Genomic DNA, 24,441 nt, shown 5'->3' on the forward strand with positions numbered 1-24,441 from the left:
GGCGGGTTACATCCCATCACCCCCTTTAGGCGCTAACAGACTCAATGTGTTTTCAGGACTATAAAGCTCCTATAAGCCAGCTGTTAGTTTGTGTTCTTGGGACAGAAGCAATGAGTATACTTTTCCTTGGAAGTTAATAGCATCATTTCACAGTGTTCTCAACCCGTTATCCTGAAGTGTGGGGGGCCCAAGGGTCAGACCTGGGTTTCTCACTCAGTAATGTGATGAGCCCACTACTGAATCAATGAATAAATTACAAGAAGATGTGTTGCTAAAAATAGGGTTTGGTCCCTCTGCAGTCTTCTAGATATTCACTGGACAATGGAGCTAATATTGATACACTCATTGCCTCTGAGAGAGAGATTTGGAACAGAGAAAAGTTGTCACTACAGAAATCTTTGAAACAAGCTGATGCAGAGCTGTCCAAACTGAGAGCAGAACTAAGGAGTGAAGCTTTTCTGAGAGAATTGGGATCAAATTCTGAAAATGCTGTTTTAAAGGTAGGAAGCTTGTCCTCAGCTGCACTCTCTTAGCATGGTGGGCTGTCTTGTTTAGAACGGGGCGTTTTCCATTGCATCATTCTCACTTAGACTAACCTGGGACATCAGTATGTTTCAGTTTTCAGAGGCTTGGTCTTGGAGACATGGAAACATTATGACTTTCTCTGGAGTAAGACATAAACACTCTTCTGTAAGTTACATTTTTTTTTGCAGCTCAAAACATCCCTAAATTATGGAATTGGTATTCAAAGAATGTTATCATTAGTGCAGGCAGGGGCAGGAAGTGAATAATCACAGATGAACTTCAACAATAATGATGTCAAAAACCTTGGAATTGTAAGAGACCTCTGAATGCTTTACTTACAGTGCTTTCTTTGTTTCTTGTCATCTAGATAATTTATGGAAAATACCTGAGAGCAGAGAGCTTTCGGAAAGCTCTCATATATCAGAAAAAATACTTACTGCTCTTAGTAGGTGGATTCCAAGAGTGTGAAGAAGCCACCCTGGCCCTCATTGCAAGAATGGGTGGGCAGCCTTCCTACACTGACTTAGAAATTATTACACATCGTTCAAAGGGTTTTACCAGATTTCGCTCCGTGGTCAGAGTGTCCATTGCAATTTCAAGGTAAATCACAGGAAGTTACAGGTTAACCAAATGTGAACATTGAATTTAACGTATATTTTATTAAGGCCCTACTTAATTTGCAAAATTGCAGATCCGACAATATAAGGCTTCCACTGCAATTTTGATACTAAATTCAGGTGTGTATACAGTAACTCATCGCTAATGTTGTAGTTATGTTCCTGAAAAATGTGACTTTAAGCAAAACAAAGTTAAGCAAATCCAATGTCCCCATAAGAATTAATGTAAATGGGGGCGTGGGGGGCGGGGGTTAGGTTCCAGGAATTTTTTTTTCACCAGACAAAAGATATTAAAATTATTTAAAACTTATAGTGTATATTTATATAAACAAACAATTTAATACTGTACTCACCAATTATGATTGTGCAGCTTAGTTGAGGCAGGGTTGGGGCGTAGGGGCTTGCCCTGCTCCGGCTGGCCCTCCTGCCAGAATTGGGGCATGGGAGCTTGCCCTGCACCACCCGCCTAGCACTCCTGCTGGGGAGTGGGGGCAGGGCATGGGGGCTGCTTAAGCAATGGGGCAAGCCCCCTAACTCTGACCCCGCTTCCCGGCAAGAGCGCCAGGCAGGCGGAGCGGGGAGAGCCAAACAACCTTATAATGAACATTGCACGACTTGAAACGAGTATGTTCTCTAATAGATCAGCAGCCTAATAACCAAACAACGTTAACCAGGATGACTTTAAGTGAGGAGTTGCTGCATATTGTATTTTAACAATCAGCCCCCCTGTCAGTCCTGGGCCACAGGGGCTCCTGCTGTCAGTCATGGGCGGCCAGCTTTTCCAAATTACTGCAATTAATACAGGTCCATTATTACTTTTCCATGATTTTCCATGTCTTGTCCACAAAGTGGGGAGGGATAGCTCAGTGGTTTGAGCATTGACCTGCTAAACCCAGGCTTGTGAGTTCAATCCTTGAGGGGGCCAATCTGGGGCAAAATCAGTACTTGGTCCTGCTAGTGAAGGCAGGGGGCTGCACTGACTCAATGACCTTTCAGGGTCCCTTCCAGTTCTATGAGATAGGTATATCTCAGATTATTCTTATTGTAACTCAGCCACAATTATTTGACAATCATCCCACAATTCACGTAAGGCCTTATATTTTATCAAATTAAGTATCGTGTGTAATCCAGCATTTTTTGTGATACACTCTAAAATTGTAAGTCTTGGTAACCATGAAAACAGTGCATCTTAAAAAGAATGCAGTTACACAGAGCATTGGTAATGTAGAAGAATGGAGCAAGTTGTTTAAGATATTCTGCAGCACAACTGTAAATCAAAGCAGCCTGGCTCTGTGTTGTAATCCACTGATGTCAGAATTTATGGGCTGTGATAACAAGCTTTAAAAATTACTAATGAATTACTAGTGACGTCTCCAGAGTGCCTGTGTATTTTAGAAATGTGTCATTGTTTCTTTTCTGTAACTTACTTTTTCTTTAAAATTAAAAACAATCCCTTAAAACACAGGCATTGTAATTCATAAAATGGAATTGTATCTAAGAAATCAAGTTGTTATAATTGAACTTGTTGGAGATGATAGAGAGTGATATTGTGTATAAGCAGTAAATGCTGTGACTACATCTGGTTTTTTAATTCCTTTGTGAGGCCTCAATGCTGAAAAAACATAAATGCTTAACTTTAGGCACGTGAGCAGTCCCCTGAATTCAGATTACTCACATGCCTCAAGTTAAGTATGAGTGAAAGTGTTTGCAAGATGGGGGACCTAGTGACTAAGGGTTTGACTTTAGAATATACCACTGCTATCATGGACCTTTTTTCTGCATTGGGGCTGGAATTTTTTGCAGTTATTTGTTGTGACTTATATTTTAAGATATTAATGCTAAGTAATGTAGACATCTAGGACAAATGCTGTCCTTAGTCAGACCTGTTCAACACCCAGACATCACTGGAATTGTATAGGTATAACTGAAGGTAGAATATGGCCCATATCTTTTTCTTAGGTAAATTCTATTTCTGTTTAATCTAGGTTCTTTAGGTTTTAAAAGTCTATCTCCTTACTCAGTTTATTGCTGTGCGGATTATTATACCCCCTGGAACATTATAAGCTTGTTATTTAACTAAATACTTGGCTTACTCTAAAATATCTTTTTATTTTAAATGCAGAATGAAGTTCCTGGTTCGTCGATGGCACCGAGTTACAGGTTCTGATTTAATAAGTGTCAGCAGGGATGGCTTTAGCCTGAACAGAGGTAACTCACTGACTGGCAATATCTGAAGAAGCATCATCCACGAATTATACTAGTGCTGAGTGAACATTTTAGGTTGGAACCGATGGGTTGCTCCTTCCCCTTCATTTCAGTTGTTAGACCTATCTGTTTCTCAGGTTTCACTCCAGTCCACTCCACTCAGCACAGACACTACTCTGAACTCTCTTGTACCTTGCTTCTCATCAGATGCAAATCTGTGTGCAGGAGGTTGGGGTTTTTTTGTTTTTTTTTTTAAATGTAGCGGCTTCATCTTAGGCAAAGGGCAGCATGTGAACTATGAGATTTTCTGTGTCTGCTGAAGTGTTCTCCGGTATCAGAGACTCTTCTGACAGCTCTAAGAAGGGTGGCTCACTGAGTAAATCCTTCTCAGGGCATGGACAGGCAGGAACCTTGACTATCACAGGGCCTACCACACCAGCCAGAGACAAGGGCAGACGAGGCAACATTGCTGACCATTGTGTTGAGCAACACTTCCTCCCTTTTTGTCTTAACTCGAACCAAAACAAAAAAGTTGTCTGATGTCTCCTGGATCTGAGGCAGTGCTAGCCCATTGAGGGCCCTAGCAGGAAAATTTTGGCCCCTCCTCCCCCAACACATAGTGAATTGGGGGCCCCCTTGAGCTGATCAGGGCCATAAGCAATTGCTGAGTCTGCTTATGCCTAGCACAAGCTCTACCCGGGATGTACCTAAAATCCAGGAAGTCTGATTCCATTTGCCTGAGGAGGGTCAAAAGGCCTTTTACTCACTCCTGGCTATGTAAACATGGGGTGAAATCCTGAATCTTTTGAAGTCAATGGGAGTTTTGCCATTGCGTATATAGTGAGCCAGGATCTCACCCATGGTCTTCTATCAAGAAAAGGTAAAAGGATGAAGTAATCTCTATTTCTTGAGGTTCAAGAAAGCTTCCTGGGCTGAATGTGAGGCCTGGTCTACACTACGCGTTTATACCGATTTTAGCAGCGTTACACCGATTTAATGCTGCACCCATCCACACAACGAGGCCCTTTATATCGATATAAAGGGCTCTTTAAACCGGTTTCTGTACTCCTCCCTGACGAGAGGAGTAGCGCTGAAATTGGTATTACCATATCAGATTAGGGTTAGTGTAGCCGCAAATCGACGGTATTGGCCTCCGGGCGGTATCCCACAGTGCACCACTGTGACCGCTCTGGAAAGCCATGCAGTCCCAAATCCAAAAAGAGCACCAGCATGGACTGTATGGGAGATACTGGATCTGATCGCTGTATGGGGAGACAAATCTGTTCTGTCAGAGCTCCGTTACAGAAGATGAAATGCCAGAGCATTTGAAAAAAATCTCCAGACTAGGATACAGAGTTCACAGCACAGTGCTGTGTGACAAGCGTAACGGAAAGCCAAAGAATCAGATGGACGCTCATGGAGGAAGGGAGCAGGGACTGAGGACTCCAGCTATCCCACAGTCTCCAAAAAGCATTTGCATTCTTGGCTGAGCTCCCAATGCCGGCCAAACACATTGTCCGGGGTGGTTCAGGGTGTATCTCGTCAATTTACTGCCCCTCCCCCCTGTGAAAGAAAAAGGAAAAAAATCGTTTCTTGACTTTTTTCAATGTCACCATATGTCTACTGCATGCTGCTGGTAGACACGGTGCTGGGGCAATGAACAGCAGCATCCTCTCCCCTCATTTCCCCGGTGGCAGACGGTACAGTGCAGTAGAACTGGTAGCCGTCCTTGTCATCAGCCTGTGAGTGCTCCTGGCTGTCCTCAGGTGAGGTCGGCCAGGGGCGCCTGGGTAAAAATAGGAATGACTCCCAGTTATTCCCGGCAGATGGTACAGAATGGCTGGTAACCGTCCTCATCATAGCAACTGGGGGCTGAACTCCATCAGCCCCTGCCCCTTTCATGTCTAAAGAAAAGATTCTGTACTTCCTGGACTATCATAGCAGCGGGATGCTGGGCTCCTCTCCCCTCCACCGTTTAATGTCCTGCCTAGACTATCATAGCAGCTGGAGGCTGCCTCCCCCTCATTTTATCTCACTAAAAAGTCAGTGTTTCTTATTCCTGCATTCTTTATTACTTCATCACACAAATGGGGGACCCTGCAAGGTAGCCCAGAAGGGTTGGGGGAGGAGGGAAGCAATGGGTGGGGTTGTTGCAGGGACGCTCTCTAGAATGGAATGCAGCTCATTATTTCTGTGGGATCTGACACGGAGTGGCTGTGCTCTCTGGTTTTCTGATACACTGGTTCTCTAGTACACTTGTCCCATATTCTAGGCAGGACTGACTATTTTTATGAGATCATTCCCATTTTTGTCTTTGCGCCCCCGGCCAACCTCAGCGAAGGTCAGCCAGGAGCACCCATGACAGCAGCAGACGGTACAGAACGACTGATAACCGTCATCTCATTGCCAATTTACAGTGGCACAGCAGACGGTACAGAACGACTGGTAACTGTCTTTGCTACCTTGCAAAGGCAAATGAATGCTGCTATGTAGTGCTGCAGTATGGCCTCTGTCAGTGGCATCCAGTACACATACGGTGACAGTGACAAAAGGCAAAACGGGCTACATGGTTGCCATGCTATGGAGTTTGCCAGGGCAATCCAGGGGAAAAGGCACGAAATGATTGTCTGCCGTTGCTTTCACAGAGGAAGGAATGAGTGACGACATTTACCCAGAATCACCCGCGACACTGTTTTTGCACCATCATGCATTGGGATCTCAACCCAGAATTCCAATGGGTGGGGGCGACTGCGGGAACTATGGGATAGCTACGGGATAGCTACCCACAATGCAATGCTCCAGAAATCGACGCTAGCCTCGGTACATGGATGCACACCACCCAATTATTGTGCTTTGTGTGGCCGCGTGCACTCGGCTTTATACAATCTGTTTTACAAAACCGGTTTATGGAAAATTGGAATAATCCTGTAGTGTAGACGTACCCCGAGTCTCTTTTAGCAATGGAAGTCTGCTGGGAAAGACTGGGAGCGCAGAGCACACGTGCACTAAGTATTATAATGTTAATATAGGGCTACATCAGAACTATAGTTCTAAATTAACCGGTGCAACTCCATGCAGTACCAGCCTTATGCAAATTAGGGTACTGCTAGGCAGAATCCCGTCATTCCAGCCTATGGAGTAGAAAAGGAAATCTAACTTTTCTACCTGAAAACTGTTTTTCTGCAGAGTTCCCAATCCTGGTCATGAAGCTCCATCCAATATTCATAGTTACTCAATACTGTTAAAATAGCTATGTTTGAGAGTGCCACAGGGAAGTTTTGACTGGATCGTGGTTGCAGGAAGCGCCAAGATCCTGAGAAGTGAAAAGTTGTAACTACTGTACCTGAATAAGAGTGGGGAAGCAACCCATAGTTATATCCTGGGAAAGCTCATGGTAGAACATAAAATTTCCATTTTACAAAAATTACTCTTACTAAACAGAAGAGCTGATACAGCTGTTTGAGACTTCCTTTGTCCTAGAAGTTTAAGACAAGCAGTTTGTGAGTATACTATTCTATGGCCTTCCTCATTTCAGATTAGGTGTCAAAACAGGTGATCAAACAGTGGCAATTACTTTTATTATTAATTATCTATTTTGCCGCAGTGGCTAAGATCCTCAGTCATGAAGCCCCCATTGTACCAGTGCTGTACAAACACAGAACTAAAAGACCGACCCTGCCCCAAAAGAGCTCACAGTCTAAGGCCTGGTCTACACTACGCATTTAAACCGATTTTAGCAGCGTTAAACCAATTTAACGCTGTACCCGTCCACACAACGAGGCCCTTTATATCGATATAAAGGGCTCTTTAAATCGGTTTCTGTACTCCTCCCCAATGAGAGGAGTAGCGCTAAAGTCGGTATTACCATATCCGATTAGGGTTAGTGTGGCCGCAAATCGACGGTATTGGCCTCCGAGCGGTATTCCACAGTGCACCATTGTGACCGCTCTGGACAGCAATCCGAACTCGGATGCACTGGCAAGGTAGACAGGAAAAGCCCCGCAAACTTTTGAATTGCATTTACTGTTTGCCCAGCATGGAGCTCTGATCAGCACAGGTGGCCATGCAGTCCCAAATCCAAAAAGAGCTCCAGCATGGACCGTATGGGAGATACTGGATCTGATCGTTGTATGAGGAGACAAATCTGTTCTATCAGAGCTCCGTTACAGAAGACGAAATGCCAAAGCATTTGAAAAAAATCTCCAGGCTATGATACAGAGTCCATAGCACAGTGCTGCATGACAAGCGTAATGGAAAGCCAAAGAATCAAATGGACGCTCATGGAGGGATGGGATACTGAGGACTCCAGCTATCCCACAGTCCCCAGCAGTCTCCAAAAAGTATTTGCATTCTTGGCTGAGCTCCCAATGCCTGTAGGGTCAAACACATTGTCTGGGGTGGTTCAGGTTATAGCTCGTCAATTTACCCCCTCCCCCCACATGAAAGAAAAGGGAAAAAAATCGTTTCTTGACTTTTTTCAATGTCACCCTGTGTCTACTGAATGCTGCTGGTAGACGCGATGCTGCGGCAGTGAAGAGCAGTACTCGCTCCCCTCCTCTCTCCGGTGGCAGATGGTATAATATGACTGCTATCCGTTGTCGTCGTCATCATCAGCCCATGAGTGCTCCTGGCTGGCCTCAGGTGAGGTCGGCTGGGGGCGCCTGGGTAAAAATAGGAATGATTCCCAGTCATTCCCAGTAGATGGTACAGAACGGCTTGTAACTGTCTTCATCATAGCAACTCGGGGCTGAGCTCCATCAGCCCCCTCCCTTTCATGTGTAAAGAAAAGATTCTGTACTGCCTGGACTACCATAGCAGCGGGATGCTGGGCTTCTCTGCCCCGCACCGCTTAATGTCCTGCCTGGACTAATTGCAGCTGAAGGCTGCCTCCCCCTCATTTTATCTCACTAACAAGTCAGTGTTTCTTATTCCTGCATTCTTTATTACTTCATCATATAAATGGGGGGACACTGCAACAGTAGCCCAGGAGGGTTGGGGGAGCAGGGAAGCAACAGGTGCGGTTGTTGCAGGGGCACCCCCTAGTATGGCATGTAGTTCATCATTTCTGTGGGATCTGACACGGAGCAGCTGTGCTCTCTGGTTCTCTAGTACACTTGCCCCATATTCTAGGCAGGACTGACTCTATTTTTAGATACAACATAAAGGAGAGAATGACCTGGGGAGTCATTCCCATTTTTGTCTTTGTGCCCCCGGCCGACCTCAGCCAGGGGCACCCGTGACAGCAGCAGATAGTGCAGAACGACAGATAACCATCATCTCATGGCCAATTTACAAAGGCATAGCAGACGGTACAGAACAACTAATAATTGTCTCTGCTATCATGCAAAGGCAAATAAATGCTGCTGTGTAGCGCTGCAGAACCACCTCTGTCAGCGGCATCCAGTACACGTACGGTGACAGTTACAAAAGGCAAAATGGGCTCCATGGTTGCCATGCTATGGCGTCTGCCAGGGCAATCCAGGGGAAAAGGTGCGAAATGATTGTCTGCTGTTGCGAAATAGCTACCCACAGTGCAACGCTCCAGAAATCGATGCTAGCCTTGGACCATGGACGCACACTGCCGAATTAATGTGCTTAGTATGGCCGCGTGCACTCGACTTTATACAATCTGTTTTACAAAACCGGTTTATATAAAGTAAGAATAATCCCGTAGTGTAGACGTACCCTAAGTGTAACACAAGAGACGGCTGTAGGCAGAGGCAGGAGTACAAGTAAACAGTACTGGTCAGCTTAGTAGGCAAGAATAGCTGCACTTTCTTAACTAGCTGTAGTTTTTAACTCGCACTTTACCACATGTAAAACAAAGAGTGCACCTGGGATATCTGTCAATGTGCAAAATGTCTGATTTTCACAAGTTGATATTTTTTGTATAGACAGTATTTCTTTGTTGTTTTAGGTAATGAGCTACGGCCTGATTCGTTAGCTGGTGGTCTGGAGCTCTACGGAGAACACAGACATTCTTCTGATAGATCCAGATCAGACCTAGAGTATCTCAGATCTCCTATAAATTCTCAACACAGGTTAGTTTGTTAAATAATTATTCTTTGTCTGAAAAGTTTATTTCTACAATTAATACTAATGCACTTTCGGAGTCTGGGCATTTCACATTTTGATATGTATTATACTATATATTTTCTGTCCAAGGCCCAAGCTTGCAGTCTCCAGCCTTCTGATGAACATAATGTTCTTCAGAAACGATCAACAGTATTCGTAAATCAGCAAATGGGGTTGCTTCAAAATTATATAAATGCTTCTAGCGCCTCATGCCAAGCCCTCATCTATGGACATTCAGAGCATCACCACTAGGACACCACAGTGAAATCCTAGCACTGTTGAAGTCATTGGAGCCAGTATTTCACCCCAGAGGCAAGATTTTTCAAGTACCTGCAGTCTGTCTCGACTTCAGATAGAGTTGTGGGTCCTCAGCACTTCTGAAAATCAGGCTCCAATAGTTCTCAAGCTGTGGGATATATTTTCACCATGGACACTTCCTCTCCCACTACTGTACAAATAGGTCTCCCCTCTCATTTGCTATTTCATAACCTACAGCAACTACAGCATGTTGTCAGTAGCTACTGATGTGGTGCTCTGCTCTTGTTCGATGATGATAACAGTCGGCTACGTGCACATTCCCTGTGTGCTGCCCCGGCTCTGCACATACAGCTGACACAGCAAACCCCAAGAGAACCCCCAAAGACCACAGACTCTAGTAAGGTACGAAGGAACCCAAGCCAGGTTTATTGTCAAACGAAGCACAGTAATAGTTTCCTATAGACTCTATAGGACATACTACGAATATGTGCCCCCAGCAATGGACACAGCTCAGTCAGTGGTGGGACACTCCACTGCCCCCTTAGCTGGACAAAGATGCGCACTCTGGGACCTACTTTTATACAGTTACAGGACAGATTACTCATCCCTACTGACTTATTAGGGTGCTGTCTCCTCCTTTGATCATGTTGTTTCAAACAGATAGATCTATCCATCATGCTGTCCTTTCGACCCTGTCTTTAAGATGCACCTGCCTATTCCCTATGTCATGTCTGTGGAGTGTCCTGATGTCATCTTGGCACAAGTTCCTCTTATTAGCACTTATGTGTGGATGCACCTGCTTCTAACAACCCTCTTCTCACCAACTTCTGTGAGCGGGGCCTGCCTCTGGCTTACAACCCAGCTTTTGCTTAGCAATGCCTGGCAGTACTTTGGTTCAGGCTTCAGGCCTCAGACTGGGCCTCTCACACAAGAGTTTGTTTCAGGGCCTCATCTTACTACACAGCAGTTGGTTACATGGAAAAGTATTTAATCTAGTTGTAGGTGTCTTTAATGTGATTTAGCAGCTGGAAACTATGGAGGAGAACTAAAACAATACAGAGCTTCTTCAAACATCCTGCTTTTTCTTAGAAGACATTTTTAAAACAAACATACTTGAAACTACTACTACTTCTGCATGTTTTATGCATTCTCAACAGAAGACTAACTTGTGACTTTTGCCTCAAAGGACTGCAACAGAAATCTTGGGAATAGCAGGGAAGTTAGGCAGCTGAGGTTACATCTACACAAATAAAAAAACAACCACCCCACATCTCAGAGCCACAGACTCCAGCTGACAGGACTTGTGCTACAGCACTAGTAGCAGTGTAGACGTTCCTGCTTGGCCTCTGGACACGCCCCCCTGCCAGATTTCAGAGCCCCCAGATGGGCCTCTGACAACCTCCTGCTCAAAGCAGGACCAATCCCCAAACAGATTTTTACTCCAGTTCCCTAAATAGCCCCCCTCAAGGTTTGAACTCACAATCCTGGGTTTAGCAGTAAAATGCCCAAACCACTAAGCTATCCCTCCCCTCAGTGTGTCCAAGAAACTGGGGAGTCAGGATGGGGGGGTCAGTTAAATACCCTCAGTAGATCACTGTGATTTTCTAAAAGTCAGCATATATGTATACTTAACATTCGTAAGATAGCTGCTACATTCTCCTTTGGAAACAGGATTCCAGTACAGTAACTTCAGTGCAGCTCATTGTTTTTCTTCTGGTAGGTACCAGGGCATCCATGTTGATTTAAGCCCAGCTTCCCTTGCGTGTTCTCAACTGCAGAATTATGATCCTGACAGAGCTTTAACAGATTATATCAATCGACTGGAGGCACTACAGAGGCGACTTGGAAGCATACAGTCAGGTAAATACTCAAGCTTTCCTCTTCCTGGTACAAAGACACAGAATACCTGTTCTGAGTTAGAAAGTATGTGCTGGTTTCTCAGGTTCAGTCTTAAAGGGGAAAACTCACAGCTGAACTCAAGGACCAAAAAGCCCACTACACGAGTGTGTCAGAAACTATATAGGAATTAAACTGTTCAGTTATGTACTAAATAACTATGTGGTGTAGCTTTTGCTGGGGCTGTCTGATAAATTTGCAGCAAGGTTTTAATCAGCATCTAAGACAGACAGGGGATTGGTTTTGTAAACTCTTTTGCATCAAGAGGCCTCCTGTTTAATCAGCTTTTGTGCTGTTTGGCTCAGCTACCTATTCCCACACTGACAAGCACTGGATGACACATTGCAGCACTTTTATCTTGCTTTCTGAAAAGGTTCTGCCTCCATTAACTTATCAGCTAACAGGGTCCAAAACTTCTAGTGGTAACTGTTCACAGTGACCCAAATCTAGTCTGATAAGGAGTCAAACCACTTTAACAAAACAGAGCTTAGAAACAAGTAGTTTAGTTCTTGAAGTATATCTTTTACTTTATAGTACAATCTACACAGCTCATCTGAAGAGTCTTGCAGAAATGTCAAATAACTAATACTGACTATAAGTCATCATCCAGTTTCTCCAAGCACTTCAAGATTTTTTTTAATCTTACAGGTTCTACTTCCTACACTCATTTGCACTCTGGTGTTAGAAGATAATACCCTTTCAACATCCCCATCACTGGTAATGATGATGAATGAACTACCTTTCTGTAAATCTGTGCTCCTTCTGTGCTTTTGTATAATGTGCACATTGTGGGACCAACATGAACACAGTTTACGATTACACAGTTCCCTTGCTGACACATCCACACAGACTGGAATTTATGTATATAGGCACTTTGTGTTCTTTCAAAAATCATTAAATTACATGTATATTTGTGGAATGCTAATTTAAATGATTAAGTTATAAAAAAGTGTGTATTTATCAAATGGGATGCCAGGAGATGAAGCTCGTGTATTTGATTGCTGAATGTGTAGCTCAAAGTGTACTGCACTTTTTCTGCACAGCTACTGAAGTTACACAATTCTGTCCTAATATATTTGCTATGGCAGTGCAGACAGAATATGTCACTTGTAGAGACCTATTTTTGTAAGGTAGAAGTTTTGAATTTTATGGGTATTTTGTCAAAGTACTGAAATAAAGATGATTTCATCCTTTTAATTGTTGTTTCAGGTTATTGTAAGTACAGGAGTATTTTTTGTGCACACTATTAAAGGGTAACTAAACCCTGACTCTTGCCAAAAACCAACAAAAATGTACTCTTGCCACCTTTATTGCTGGTTTCAGCTTCGGCGTAGGCAAGAGGATTCATGGTAAGCACCGCAGCGCTGCCAGCAGCTGCCTAGGGAAGAAGTCCAGACTCAGCATGATGTTCTATTATAGTAAATAATTAGGAATTAATTTTACTCAGCCTCTATGCAAGGGGAGTTTCCTAAGGCAACAGCTTGACAGAGAAGAAATTTATTTTAATTAGCTAACACATCCCCATTTTCAGACACTGAGATTTTCACTTTGTTGTGACCACAAAGTTTTGTTACTAACTTCCGTCAGCATCAGACTGGCCTAAGTTCACATTGAGCCATTCCTTTATTAAAATTCAACAAGAAGAAAGTTTTAAAGCAGTAAGTAAAAAGAGTCTCCTTTCTATATTTTTCTGAAAGTATGGACGGCGTTCTGAGCACAGGAAACTATTTCACAAAGAGTTACAGAAATTTTTCATTAAAATTTATAAAGCCACATCAGAGCTATTTTCCACCACACAAGTGCAACATTTAACAGTCCTGAAATAAGTTACTCATTCCCATGTGAACAGAGTTTGGACAGGCCATGTGGAATTATGGGAGAAGAACCTTATTAATTCACTGTGTCTCACTGTGGGCAGCATCAGTCTTTGCCCACATTGCCAAGATTTAATAATAAAGGGTGGCAGAAGGTTTAATATTGATAAGACTATTTTTGTCCCCCAAACAGCAGGCACTTATATAACCCTTTTTTTTTTTTTTTTAAAGATTACCGCTATACAGTACCCATTCTCCCCTCTACATCACTCTAAACACTACTCTAGTACACTAGTTACTTCACTTTCTTTAGTAAACAATGAACACAGTTAAAGATATCTGAGAAATGTCGTTTATATGCTTATTCTTAACTATTAATTCTGGTTTTGTAAGGTTCTACTGCTGATTTTTGCACTGAAACCAAGACTTCCAAGTGTGACTAATTATTTTGGATGCCTAATTTTACATAATTTAAAATAGAACTAATTTTCAGAGGGTGAATGGTTCAGCACTTTTTGAAAATCCAGACCCTTCACAAACTGTCTCAAGATGAGCACCTAAATCACCTGTCACATTTGAAAGATACTGAAAACGTTAAAGGTTTTCTAAATTAAAACTCATGGCAATTTTTGCTGACTAGTTCCTTATATAAAAGTGTTCACTTCTGCAAATATAGACAGGGCTGAAAATCTGCAGAGCGAGCATGTTCCAACTTGTTCACATTCAAATACGCACCAGCACCAGCAGAGAAAAAGGTTCTGTTCCCACTGATGTCCATGAGCTTAGTCTTGCCCTTTAAAGTAGCTGAATGAAAGAAAGTAAATTTTAATTGGTGCTTTAAAAACCCTAAGATAGGACAAAAGGTGAACATCTAATCTTTGTAAAAAAAGATTTGACTTAACAGTTGAATTCACCTATACTAATATGCAGCATCCACCTTAAAATTGTTACACAAGTAGAAAAGACAGTATTTTTATAATAAAATGTCTGGTTAAATTTAGACTGTACAGTACTGTGCAGTATACAACAATTTCACATTTTCTGGTTAGATTAACCTCACTTTCATAACACTACACATCCAATGGACCAGCTTTTAATAGTAACCATTTAATTGTGTCATAACTTATTCAAAAAAACAGTAATTTTCACAATTTAAATACAGAAATAATTTTGTCTCCAAAACTTAGTGTGATCGCTTCTTGTATCTGATAACTGGGTTATCAGGTGTGTGAATCATGGTTGTGTAGTTTATAGTAGGAAAATATCCATCGATGAGATCAAATTCATATAAACGAAGCAGAATAGACCAAATAGTCTTAATCTGGACATAAGCAAAGTTTTCTCCAATGCAACGATGACGGCCTAGAAGAAAACCCACAGAGGAGAATAGTTATTGCACTCTTGAGCTAAAATAAGAGTTAAAGAATTTGTTTTAAATTAACTCTCTTTCACTGTGTTTAAACAACTGTTATGGCACCACTTCAGCAAAGCACTTAAACGCATACTTTGACATCAGTAGGACTTAAGCATGTACATATGTGTTTAACTGCATTGCTGGTAAATGCAATTAGTATATTGTTTTGATTTCAAATCCGACCCTACCTTCACAGCAGCAAATATACTATCTACAGAACAGAATCTGCTCTATTTTCTTGGCAAAAATCTTCATGCTGCTATTTTATCAATGACCTAATGCAGTGGTTCTCAAACTCTGGGTCAAGACCCCAAAGTGGGTCACAACCCAATTTTAATGGGGTCGCCAGGCCCAGCATTAGACTTGCTGAGACCCAGGGCTGTAGCCCTAGCTCCAGCCCCACCTAGGGCAGCAGGATTCAGGCTGTGACTCCTGCTCCACCCCCCCTTCTGGGGTCCTGTAGTTACTGTTGTCAGAAGGAGGTGATGGTGCAATGAAGTTTGAGAACCCCTCAGTCCTTATGCAATTTCTTAACTGTATCATTTGACTTACCAGCACCAAATGGCACATATGCAAACTTCTCTCCAGCTGTAGGGTTATCTTGGAGGTAACGGTCAGGTTTGAATTCTAAACTTTCTATCCAAGAATCCTTAAGTCTGTGATTAACAGTGGGAGAGACACAAACCTGATGGCCAGGAGGAACAGTATAGCCAGCAACAGTCTACAAGAGGAAAGGGGGGGGGGAGTCCTGTTACAAAAAGCAGTTCTCTTTTCTCTTCTACAAAAGTTCTCCAAAGTGTCATCCTCAACTTGGCTTATAAAGAGTTGTTTTATTTTAGCTGAACAATTAGAGCAGTCTAACTGGTTAGACCTCATCTGGAATATTATGTTTAAGTCTCACACCGATGGTCAAGAAAGATGAATTCAGTAAAAACAGGTGCAGAGAAGAGCTATCAGGAAGATATGGGGAATGGAAAACCTATAATAAGAGAAGCAAAGAGTCCTGTGGCACCTTATAGACTAACAGACGTATTGGAGCATGAGCTTTCCTGGGTGAATACCCACTTCGTCAGATGCCTCACCCACGAAAGCTCACGCTCCAGTACATCTGTTAGTCTATAAGGTGCCACAGGACTCTTTGCTGCTTTTACAGATCCAGACTAACAGGGCTACCTCTCTGATACTATAATAAGAGACTATTTTGCCAGGGTAAACAAACCAAGCTCTTAAAGACTGAGAGGAGACAGCTGTAAATAGCTCTTCTCCCTCTTTGGTGTTTACCCGTGGTGCATTTGTAAAGGACAATGTTGGCATAAGAACAAATGGGAGGGAGGGGTGACTGACAACATGGATTACAGGGAATTAAAATCAACAAAAGGGGTAGCTTTGCATCAAGGAGAAACACAGACAACTGTCTCACTGAATGACCCCCTCAAGGACTGAACTCAAAACCCTGAGTTTAGCAGGCTGTTGATTTCACAAAACAAATCGGGTCGGTTTCTTGTTTTGATCCACTCCATCTATCTTTTACATCTTAGTTATACTGCACCGTCTGCTGCCAGCCTGCTAGCCGTCGTCTTCTCCTGGGTGCTCGGCAGAAGATGGGAATGACCTGGCTGAGTCACTCCCATCTGCCCAGGCGCCCCTAACCGACCTCACCCAGGTCAGCTAAAAGAGCACCCAGGAGTACGACGACGATGGCTACCAATCGTAATGCACCTGCTGCTGCCAAAAGGCAATGAGCTGCTGCTGTGTAGCAATGCAGTCCCATGTCTGCCAGCACCCAAGAGACGTACGGTGAGCTGAGCCGGCTCCATGCTCGCCGTGGTATGGCATCTGCTCAGGTAACCCAGGAAAAAAGGCGAGAAACGAGTGTCTGCTGTTGCTTTCACAGAGGGAGAGTGGGACCTGACGACACGTACCCAGAACCACCCGCAACAATATTTTTGCCTCATCAGGCATTGGGATCTCAACCCAGAATTCCAATGGACAGCAGAGACTGCGGGAACTGCAGGATAGCTACCCACAGTGCAATGCTCCGGAAGTCGACACTAGCCTCAGTACTCTGGATGCAGTCCGCCGACTTAATGCAATTAGAGCATTTTGTTTGGGGACACACACAATCGACTGTATAAAAATGATTTCTAAAAAAACTACTTCTATAAATTCGACCTAATTTTGTAGTGTAGACATACCCTTAGCTGCAATGCAGTTAAGGTCATTCAAGTGAGCATCCAAACACTACAAACAGTAAAGGTAAAAAAAAATTTAAAAACATCCTGTAGAGAGTGTTTTTGTTTTTGATTTTTTAATTGGTGTTTGTGCCCAAGGGGACAGACAGAGGTAATCAGACTGCTTAATATCAGACACACATAGGGCCTCATTTTCAGATAGGCTGAGCACTGACTTCAGCTGATGTGCACTGCGGAAGGATATGTGAGATATATCAAGTCAGATGGGCAGGGTACTAACAGGTTAGAAAAACTGCAAATCAAACTAAAACCAAGAGGCAAGTGATGAAAAGTTCACACTAGATAGAAATGTATTTTCTCCAAAGTACAAAGGAACAAGTGTCAATGTAGGAGACAGAAGGCCCTTCAGAAGAAAGCAAGATTAGTTTACCAACAGAAATACCACAGTACAATAAATAAAGTTAAATATACTAATTTCATGTTCACAGGTGCCAAAAGTAGACAAGTTCCAAGGCAGGGGAAATCCTGATCTTCATGTCATTAAAAGAAAAGTGTATAACAGACCCACAGCACCAGTGATTTAGCGAGGTATAAAATGCGAAAACAACAAGTTCTCTGATAAAGAGATGACAGCCACTGACTCCCAAACTCCTCTTCATTTTCCCTGGTCTGACAGGAATAAGCTCAAACCATCACATTCCAGTCCTCCTATGCCCCTGTGCTAATTAGAGTTCTGCACACTGTGCAGCTCACTGCACTAATCTCATTGCTGGTGACACATTTGCTAAGTTAAAAACCTAGTTTGGACTTGCATCCTTTCTGACTGTGTCATTCCCTATCTACTACAGGGCTACAATTAATTTACATTACAGCCACACCACTGATCTGGACAGAGCCAACAAATATGCTCACCTGGGGAGTTCTAGCCATTCTCATCATGGTCATTATAGGAGGTCTAAGCCTTAAAGTTTCTTTTAGACAGCGGTCCAGCAGGTTCAGTTCCTTCAGCTGCAAATATAATAACTATCAGTTGCCTTACGATTTAGGAATATTTAACATTCATAAATCAATATTTTTCCATTTGAAAAATCCATGTGATAAGCTGCTCATATTTTAAATACATAATTCCAAATACCGTATTACTCATTCATAAGGCAAATTTTTTTAGTAAAAAAAGGGAAGCACCAGAGAAGGGGGTCGGCTTAGGACCAGGTATAGAGAGGGAGAAGTGGGACACAGCCCCTCTCCCCCAACAGAGGGAGCAAGGAGACACAGTACAGCCAGATGGGAAGAGGTGGGGCCAGAGTGTCTCTGCTTCTGGCCACGCTGCTCTACCCCCAGCCTCCAAAGCAGCTGCAGCTTCGGGGTTGGCAGGCTGCAGCCGTGCCGCCCGGCCTGCCGGAGCAGCTCCAGCCAGGCCAGAGACATCCTCCCCAGATAAGGTTGGAAGGGATGGGATGGGGAGAGCATAGGGGTCCCAGGATAGGGGTAGGGTCATGTGGGGGGTGGTCACAGTGCTTACTCCTCTGACTCCCAGCTTCCCCCCCCCCCCCCCCCAAAAAAAAATTTCCACACCAGTTGCTGTCCCGGCCCATCAGGGTAAGCCACTGGCAGGCCAGGACACTTTGTTTACTTAGGTTTACCTCTGTGCCTGCGGACATTCGAGGTAAACAAACCATCTCGCCAGCAGCTTATTCTGATGGCCCAGGAGCCAAAAAGTTTGCTGACCCCTGAATTATAGGGTCAGCTTACAAATAGGTCATAAAAATTTTCCACATTTTTACTTATCCATCTTGGCAGTGGGTCAGCTTATAAATGAACCAGTTTATGATCGAGTATATATGGTATACACTTCACTAGCTACCCTGTTTGTTTCTGCTTCTTCATTTGATTGAATTAAAAAAGGATTCCGCTATCCAGAAGGTGATACAAGTTACCACCAAAACCTGCTTTCATTCACCAAGTTCAAGGATATGAGCATCTAGCATATGTGTGACATAGATGCTATAATCAAATACTTCGTTACAATTAAGAGTTTAAACACTTCCATAAATTAACTTTCAGTCTATCTTTAAATTTTTGAAAATGATACATCAAAACAAACCTGGTCATAATTTAGGGGCCTCAAGTCTTCTCCACAAACTGCTTTCTGTTCTGCATAGCATTGTTCTTGTATTGATTTGTCTCTAGCTAAAAAGAAGCCAAGCCAAGCACTGGTGGTAGAAGATGTATGCTGGCCTGCTAACAACAACCCAATAAGCATTCCAGCAATCTCATCGTCTGTCAGTGGACGGCCATCCCTAGATTAAGGAAATAAATACATTCTAGCTTTACTTGACTAGATATCCAGATATAGTGCCATACATCATGTTAAGTGTTTGACTGTAGTTACTTTTAGCTTCAGTTTTTTCCTTCTTCCAGTTGGGAAACTGCAGATGCTTGGGAAAGAAAAGAGGTTGCAAGGCAAGGAGCTAGAAAGAAAGTCATCACATGGCTGCCATGAGGGAGAAAAGCAACAGCTGTCTGACAGCTGCCTCTAACATTTGGCTAAGCATCTACAACAAATTACCTCCTAACGTTTTGATCTACATTTAAACACAGCTAGTAATGAACCTGGCAAGACCACACCTGAAGTCTGACATTTGTGCATGGAATTTTACTGAATCACCAATGCACAGACAATTCTTTTTCTTTCTACAGAGAACAGAGGTGTGAGAAAGGGTCTGTCAATATGTATTTCATGGTAAGAGAAACTGCTGAAAGATTTTAAAACAGGCTTGAGGGCAACAGAGAAACTGGAGGAGGCATCTAGCAGGGGTACTGTTGAGAAATGAGGTATTCAACAGAGGTTCAGTCTAACTCCTGCAGTACATAATGGAAATTAAATTAAAAAACCAACCACCTTGGTTAGTCTACAGAAATTGAGCTCAAGAGGGCTTTTGAAATATGGGACTTGAAGATGATAAGGCTGGGAAGCTTTCCAGAGATGATTAGAAGACAACTTTACTGGTTTGGAGGGAGACACTAACTGTGGCATATCCTCTCTGGACGAGACTCCTGATAAAATCTGCATTACGGAAACATTGAGATGACCGCATCTAGTGAGTTTAGAATTCCTTGCCCTAAGGATCAATAGGTAGGTTGGGTAAGTGAGATGGAAAATGAGGCTGTTAGACAGACTAAGGGGGGAGGGAAAGGTTTTGCTTCCTACCCATGTAACATCTTTCTTTTTCTTCTCTATAATTAAGATAAGAAAGCCTAGCTCCCTGAGCTTTGCACAGTATTCAGGTGGGGTATGTTATGCAAACCATTCATTTTATTTTAGTCTGATTTTTCTTTCCATTTTTTAAATCAATCTTGTTTTTAAGAAATCTACTGTTTGGGTGCTTCACACAGTCTGCACCTAAACAAAGTGAAATCCTTCAGCCTCTAGAGGGAGGTGGCAAAAAGGCCTAAATTCCACCCATTATCCTCATCAACATGGCATGGAAAGAAGTGCTCTCTCCAAAAGCCTATAGAAAGCTGCATACAAGGGGAGAAAGCCAAATAACCCAAGGAAGAGATGTGAGGAGGGTGACAAGAGTCATGCAGTGCCAGCAATGACTTGGGAAATTTTGGTAAATGAAGCATACCCTGTTAAAGTACTAAGCACTTCTCCCTTATGCTTCTAAATGACAAACCTTCAACACTTTCACTTACTTATAGGTAACATCCAGCAATGTTTGGACCATGTCATCCTCCGTTTCCCCAGATTGCCGGCGTTTCTGGATTACTTTATAGAAAATGTTCTTTATTTCTCTGTGGGCTCTGTCTCTACGTCTGTAATTCAAAGCATTTTTATTAGGATCTGTATATAAAACAAAACACACAAAATGCTGTAAATACTTATCAAATGTGCAGAATTTTTCTTTGCAAATAATCAGTGAAAAATCCAAAAGACTGTTTAGATAAAATGCCTAAAATACCTATTCACAAAGTTTTCACTAGTCTTTAAAAGGAATATTTCAGTGACATGTCAGTCATTTACTACCCAAATATTGTCATCTGGGTCATAGTAATTTCAGTTACCATTCTGAGGAGCAGAACAGGCACAGAGCAGATTAGGTGTTTGATCTGATAGATGTAATTGCATCAAGGATTTTGGGGAATATGGAGTGGATAATGTGCATCACAGTACAATGCACACACCAGAAACACAAAGGAACGTAAGACTGGTTCAGGTTTCATTGAGCTGATGAGATGGGCCAGAGAGATAGCTGCTTTGTATTATAACATGCCCCAACCCACCCTGCAATTAAGCACAAATCATAACAGTGTTGTTGCCTAAACTGGCCTATACCATAACTCTGTTCATTTATACTAAGTATCCTGTAACACCTTGCATTTGTTGAAGCAAGCATTTGGCATAAGCAGATAGGAAACGTGTCAAAATCGACACACATTCATGCTATGGCTTAGTGCAAGCAAAGGAAGTACCTTCGTGGACCAGTACCTGGAATGCTAGTATCCAAAACAAGGATGAGGAAGGAACAGAACAAGAAGTTTGGGAACTGGGACAAACTAATAGGTTGGATTTTAGTGACATATAAAGAGATATGTGACTTGTAAAATCATCATATAAATACTACCTAGCTGAAATGTGTAACTCTATGAGCAAATCTTCTGCATAAGGTGAATGTAACATCACTATACAAGACGGCTTCCCAGAGACTGGTATCATGGAGAACCTTTTCCCTGTACGACATGATTGGCTTAGAGCAATAAACCTGACTGACATTAGTTATTTGGTCTCTTGAACATATGTCATAACTAACCAAAGTGTGGTCAAGGAGCTGACTATACAATTTCAACAAAAGCATGCACTGCCTTCCAAATCTGAAAGGAGAGGTTTGCCAGCAAGGCCACAGAGCTAGACTGTGCCCTGGTGGAATGTGCTTTCACATAACTGATCTGTAACCACACAACAAACTGATAACATGTCCAGCTACACTAGGCGATCCAGTTTAATATTCTCTGTGAAGATATGGCCTGCCCTTTAAGACCCTCTGCACAGGCCAGGAGCAGTCTGGGCAATTTTTGGAAGGATTTAGTGCTGTCCAGGTAGAACAAAATGGCTTTGCCCACTCAAATGGGATTTATTTCCTGTGTTCAGTCTGCTGGCATGAAATTTGAGAAAGAATACAGTTAGGAGGATAGTTTCATTAGCATTGAATTCAATAAACATCTTGGGCAGGAATCTAGAATGCGGACTCATGGATATCTTATCCAATTGAATAATGTACAAGGTAGTCCTACCATCAGGGGCTGGAGCTCTGACTCTGCAGGCAGAGAGATCAGCCAACAGGAAGGTCTCCTTCATTGACAAATAAGGTAAGAAGCATGTGGCCGGAGGCTCAAGGGCAGTGTCACAACGCAGTGGCCCCCTCCCTCAGGGGGTCCCCTGAGGAGGCAGATCAGCATTGTAGGTTGCTAACGCTGTTGCAAACATCACAAGGCATTTTGGGACAGGTTAAAGGTATGAGTGTGAAGTGGAAGATTCCTCTGCAGGTTGTGAGAAGCCGAAAGGGGAGGGAGAGGAGAACGGGTTAACGCAATGCCTCAGCTCAGTCTGAAGATAGGAAACCGGCTTCAGTCCAAGGTCACCGTGCTCCAATAGGCTCTACGTAATCAAGGAGCCTGTTATCTCACCCACCCCAGCCAACTGTGAGAAAGGAGAACTAAGCTGAGCATGACTGCAGAGAGTACAAAAACGAGTGAAACGATGAAGGTCAGCAAGGGGGAAAAGAGACGGTTACTCACCTTTGTAACTGTTGTTCTTCGAGATGTGTTGCTCATATCCATTCCAATTAGGTTAGGTGTGCGTGCGCTGCGTGCACATTCATCAGAAGATTTTTACCCTAGCAACACTCGGTGGGTCGGCTGGGCACCCCCTGGAGTGGCGCCGCCATGGCGCCGGATATATACCCCTGCCGACCCAACCGCCTCTCAGTTCCTTCTTGCCGGCTACTCCGACAGTGGGGAAGGGGGGCGGGTTTGGAATGGATATGAGCAACACATCTCGAAGAACAACAGTTACAAAGGTGAGTAACCGTCTTTTCTTCTTCGAGTGATTGCTCATATACATTCCAGTTAGGTGATTCCCAAGCCTTACCTAGGTGGTGGGGTCCGAGTGAGATGTGGCAGAATGCAAAACTGCTGAGTCAAAGGCTGCATCATCTCTAGACTGTTGAACCAGAGCATAATGCGAAGCAAAGGTGTGGACCGAGGACCAGGTAACTGCGTGACATGTTTCCTGGATTGGTACATGGGCCAGGAAGGCAGCAGATGAAGCCTGAGCCCTGGTAGAATGTGCAGTGAGACGGCCCGAGGGAACATGAGCGAAGTCATAGCAAGTGCGGATGCATGCCATCACCCAAGAGGAGGAGATCCTCTGGGAGGAGGAGACAGGTAGGCCCTTCATTCGGTCTGCCACTGCAACGAAGAGTTGGGGCAATTTATGAAAGGGCTTTGTCCGTTCAATATAAAATGCGAGCGCCCTACGGACATCTAGGGAGTGCAATTGTTGTTCCTGTCGTGAAGAGTGCGGCTTTGGAAAGAAGACCGGAAGGAAGATGTCCTGATTGGTATGGAAGGCCGATACCACTTTAGGGAGGAATGCTGGGTGTGATCGCAACTGCACCTTGTCCTTGTGAAAGACTGTATACGGTGGGTCCACCGTGAGCACCCGAAGCTCGGAGACTCGTCTGCCCGATGTAATGGCAACGAGGAAAACTGTCTTCCAGGACAGGTATAGCAATGAGCAAGTTGCCAACGGCTCGAATAGTGGAGACATAAGTCTGTTTAAGACTAGGTTGAGGTCCCAAGTAGGGGCAGGGCGGCGTACTTGGGGGTATAGGCGCTCCAAGCCCTTGAGGAACCTAGAAACCATAGGGTGTGAAAACACAGAGCAGCCACTTTCTCCTGGGTAGAAGGTAAAAATTGCCGCCAAGTGCACCCTCAATGATGATACCGCTAGGCCTTGCTGTTTGAGAGACCAGAGGTAGTCCAGGATGGTGGGGATCAAGACCTTGATGGGAGTAACATTTTGCGTTTCGCAGCAGCAGGAGAAACGCTTCCACTTGGCCTGATACGTAGACCGAGTGGAAGGTTTTCTGCTACCCAGGAGTACTTGTTGCACTGGGGCAGAGCAACGTAACTGACTGGGTTAACCACGCAGGAGCCATGCCGTGAAGTGAAGGGACTGCAGGTCTGGGTGGTGAAGTCTGCCGTGGTCCTGAGTTATGAGGTCTGGATGACGAGGCATGGTGATTGGGTTGGCTATCGACAGGTCGAGCAACATGGTGTACCAGTGTTGCCTGGGCCACGCGGGGGCAATCATGATCAGGCGAGCTCTGTCCCTGCGGAGCTTTAGTAGGACCTTGTGAACCAACGGGAATGGTGGAAAG

General features: G+C 43.6%; 2 protein-coding genes across 4 annotated transcripts in view; one reads left to right on the plus strand and one right to left on the minus strand.

Annotated features, from left to right (window-relative positions):
* AKAP9 (A-kinase anchoring protein 9) overlaps positions 1 to 12,769 on the plus strand; it is a 204,250-nt gene extending 191,481 nt beyond the window's left edge. For all 3 annotated transcript variants that reach the window (XM_030550534.1, XM_030550535.1, XM_030550536.1), the window contains 6 exons: positions 300 to 500; positions 893 to 1,125; positions 3,265 to 3,350; positions 9,265 to 9,388; positions 11,401 to 11,540; positions 12,225 to 12,769. In XM_030550534.1, the coding sequence (XP_030406394.1) occupies positions 300 to 500; positions 893 to 1,125; positions 3,265 to 3,350; positions 9,265 to 9,388; positions 11,401 to 11,540; positions 12,225 to 12,268 (828 nt within the window). In that variant the 3' untranslated portion in view covers positions 12,269 to 12,769. The remainder of the gene's footprint in view (positions 1 to 299; positions 501 to 892; positions 1,126 to 3,264; positions 3,351 to 9,264; positions 9,389 to 11,400; positions 11,541 to 12,224) is intronic.
* Positions 12,770 to 13,180: 411 nt separating this feature from the next.
* LOC115645628 (lanosterol 14-alpha demethylase) overlaps positions 13,181 to 24,441 on the minus strand; it is a 35,692-nt gene continuing 24,431 nt past the window's right edge. The window contains exons 6-10 of the mRNA XM_030550560.1: positions 20,696 to 20,815; positions 19,101 to 19,296; positions 17,909 to 18,004; positions 15,357 to 15,525; positions 13,181 to 14,752 (exon numbers count right to left, since the gene is read on the minus strand). Coding sequence (XP_030406420.1) covers positions 14,574 to 14,752; positions 15,357 to 15,525; positions 17,909 to 18,004; positions 19,101 to 19,296; positions 20,696 to 20,815 — 760 coding nt within the window. The 3' untranslated portion in view covers positions 13,181 to 14,573. The remainder of the gene's footprint in view (positions 14,753 to 15,356; positions 15,526 to 17,908; positions 18,005 to 19,100; positions 19,297 to 20,695; positions 20,816 to 24,441) is intronic.

Source organism: Gopherus evgoodei, chromosome 2, assembly GCF_007399415.2.
Source record: "Gopherus evgoodei ecotype Sinaloan lineage chromosome 2, rGopEvg1_v1.p, whole genome shotgun sequence".
Lineage (NCBI taxonomy): Eukaryota > Metazoa > Chordata > Testudines > Testudinidae > Gopherus > Gopherus evgoodei.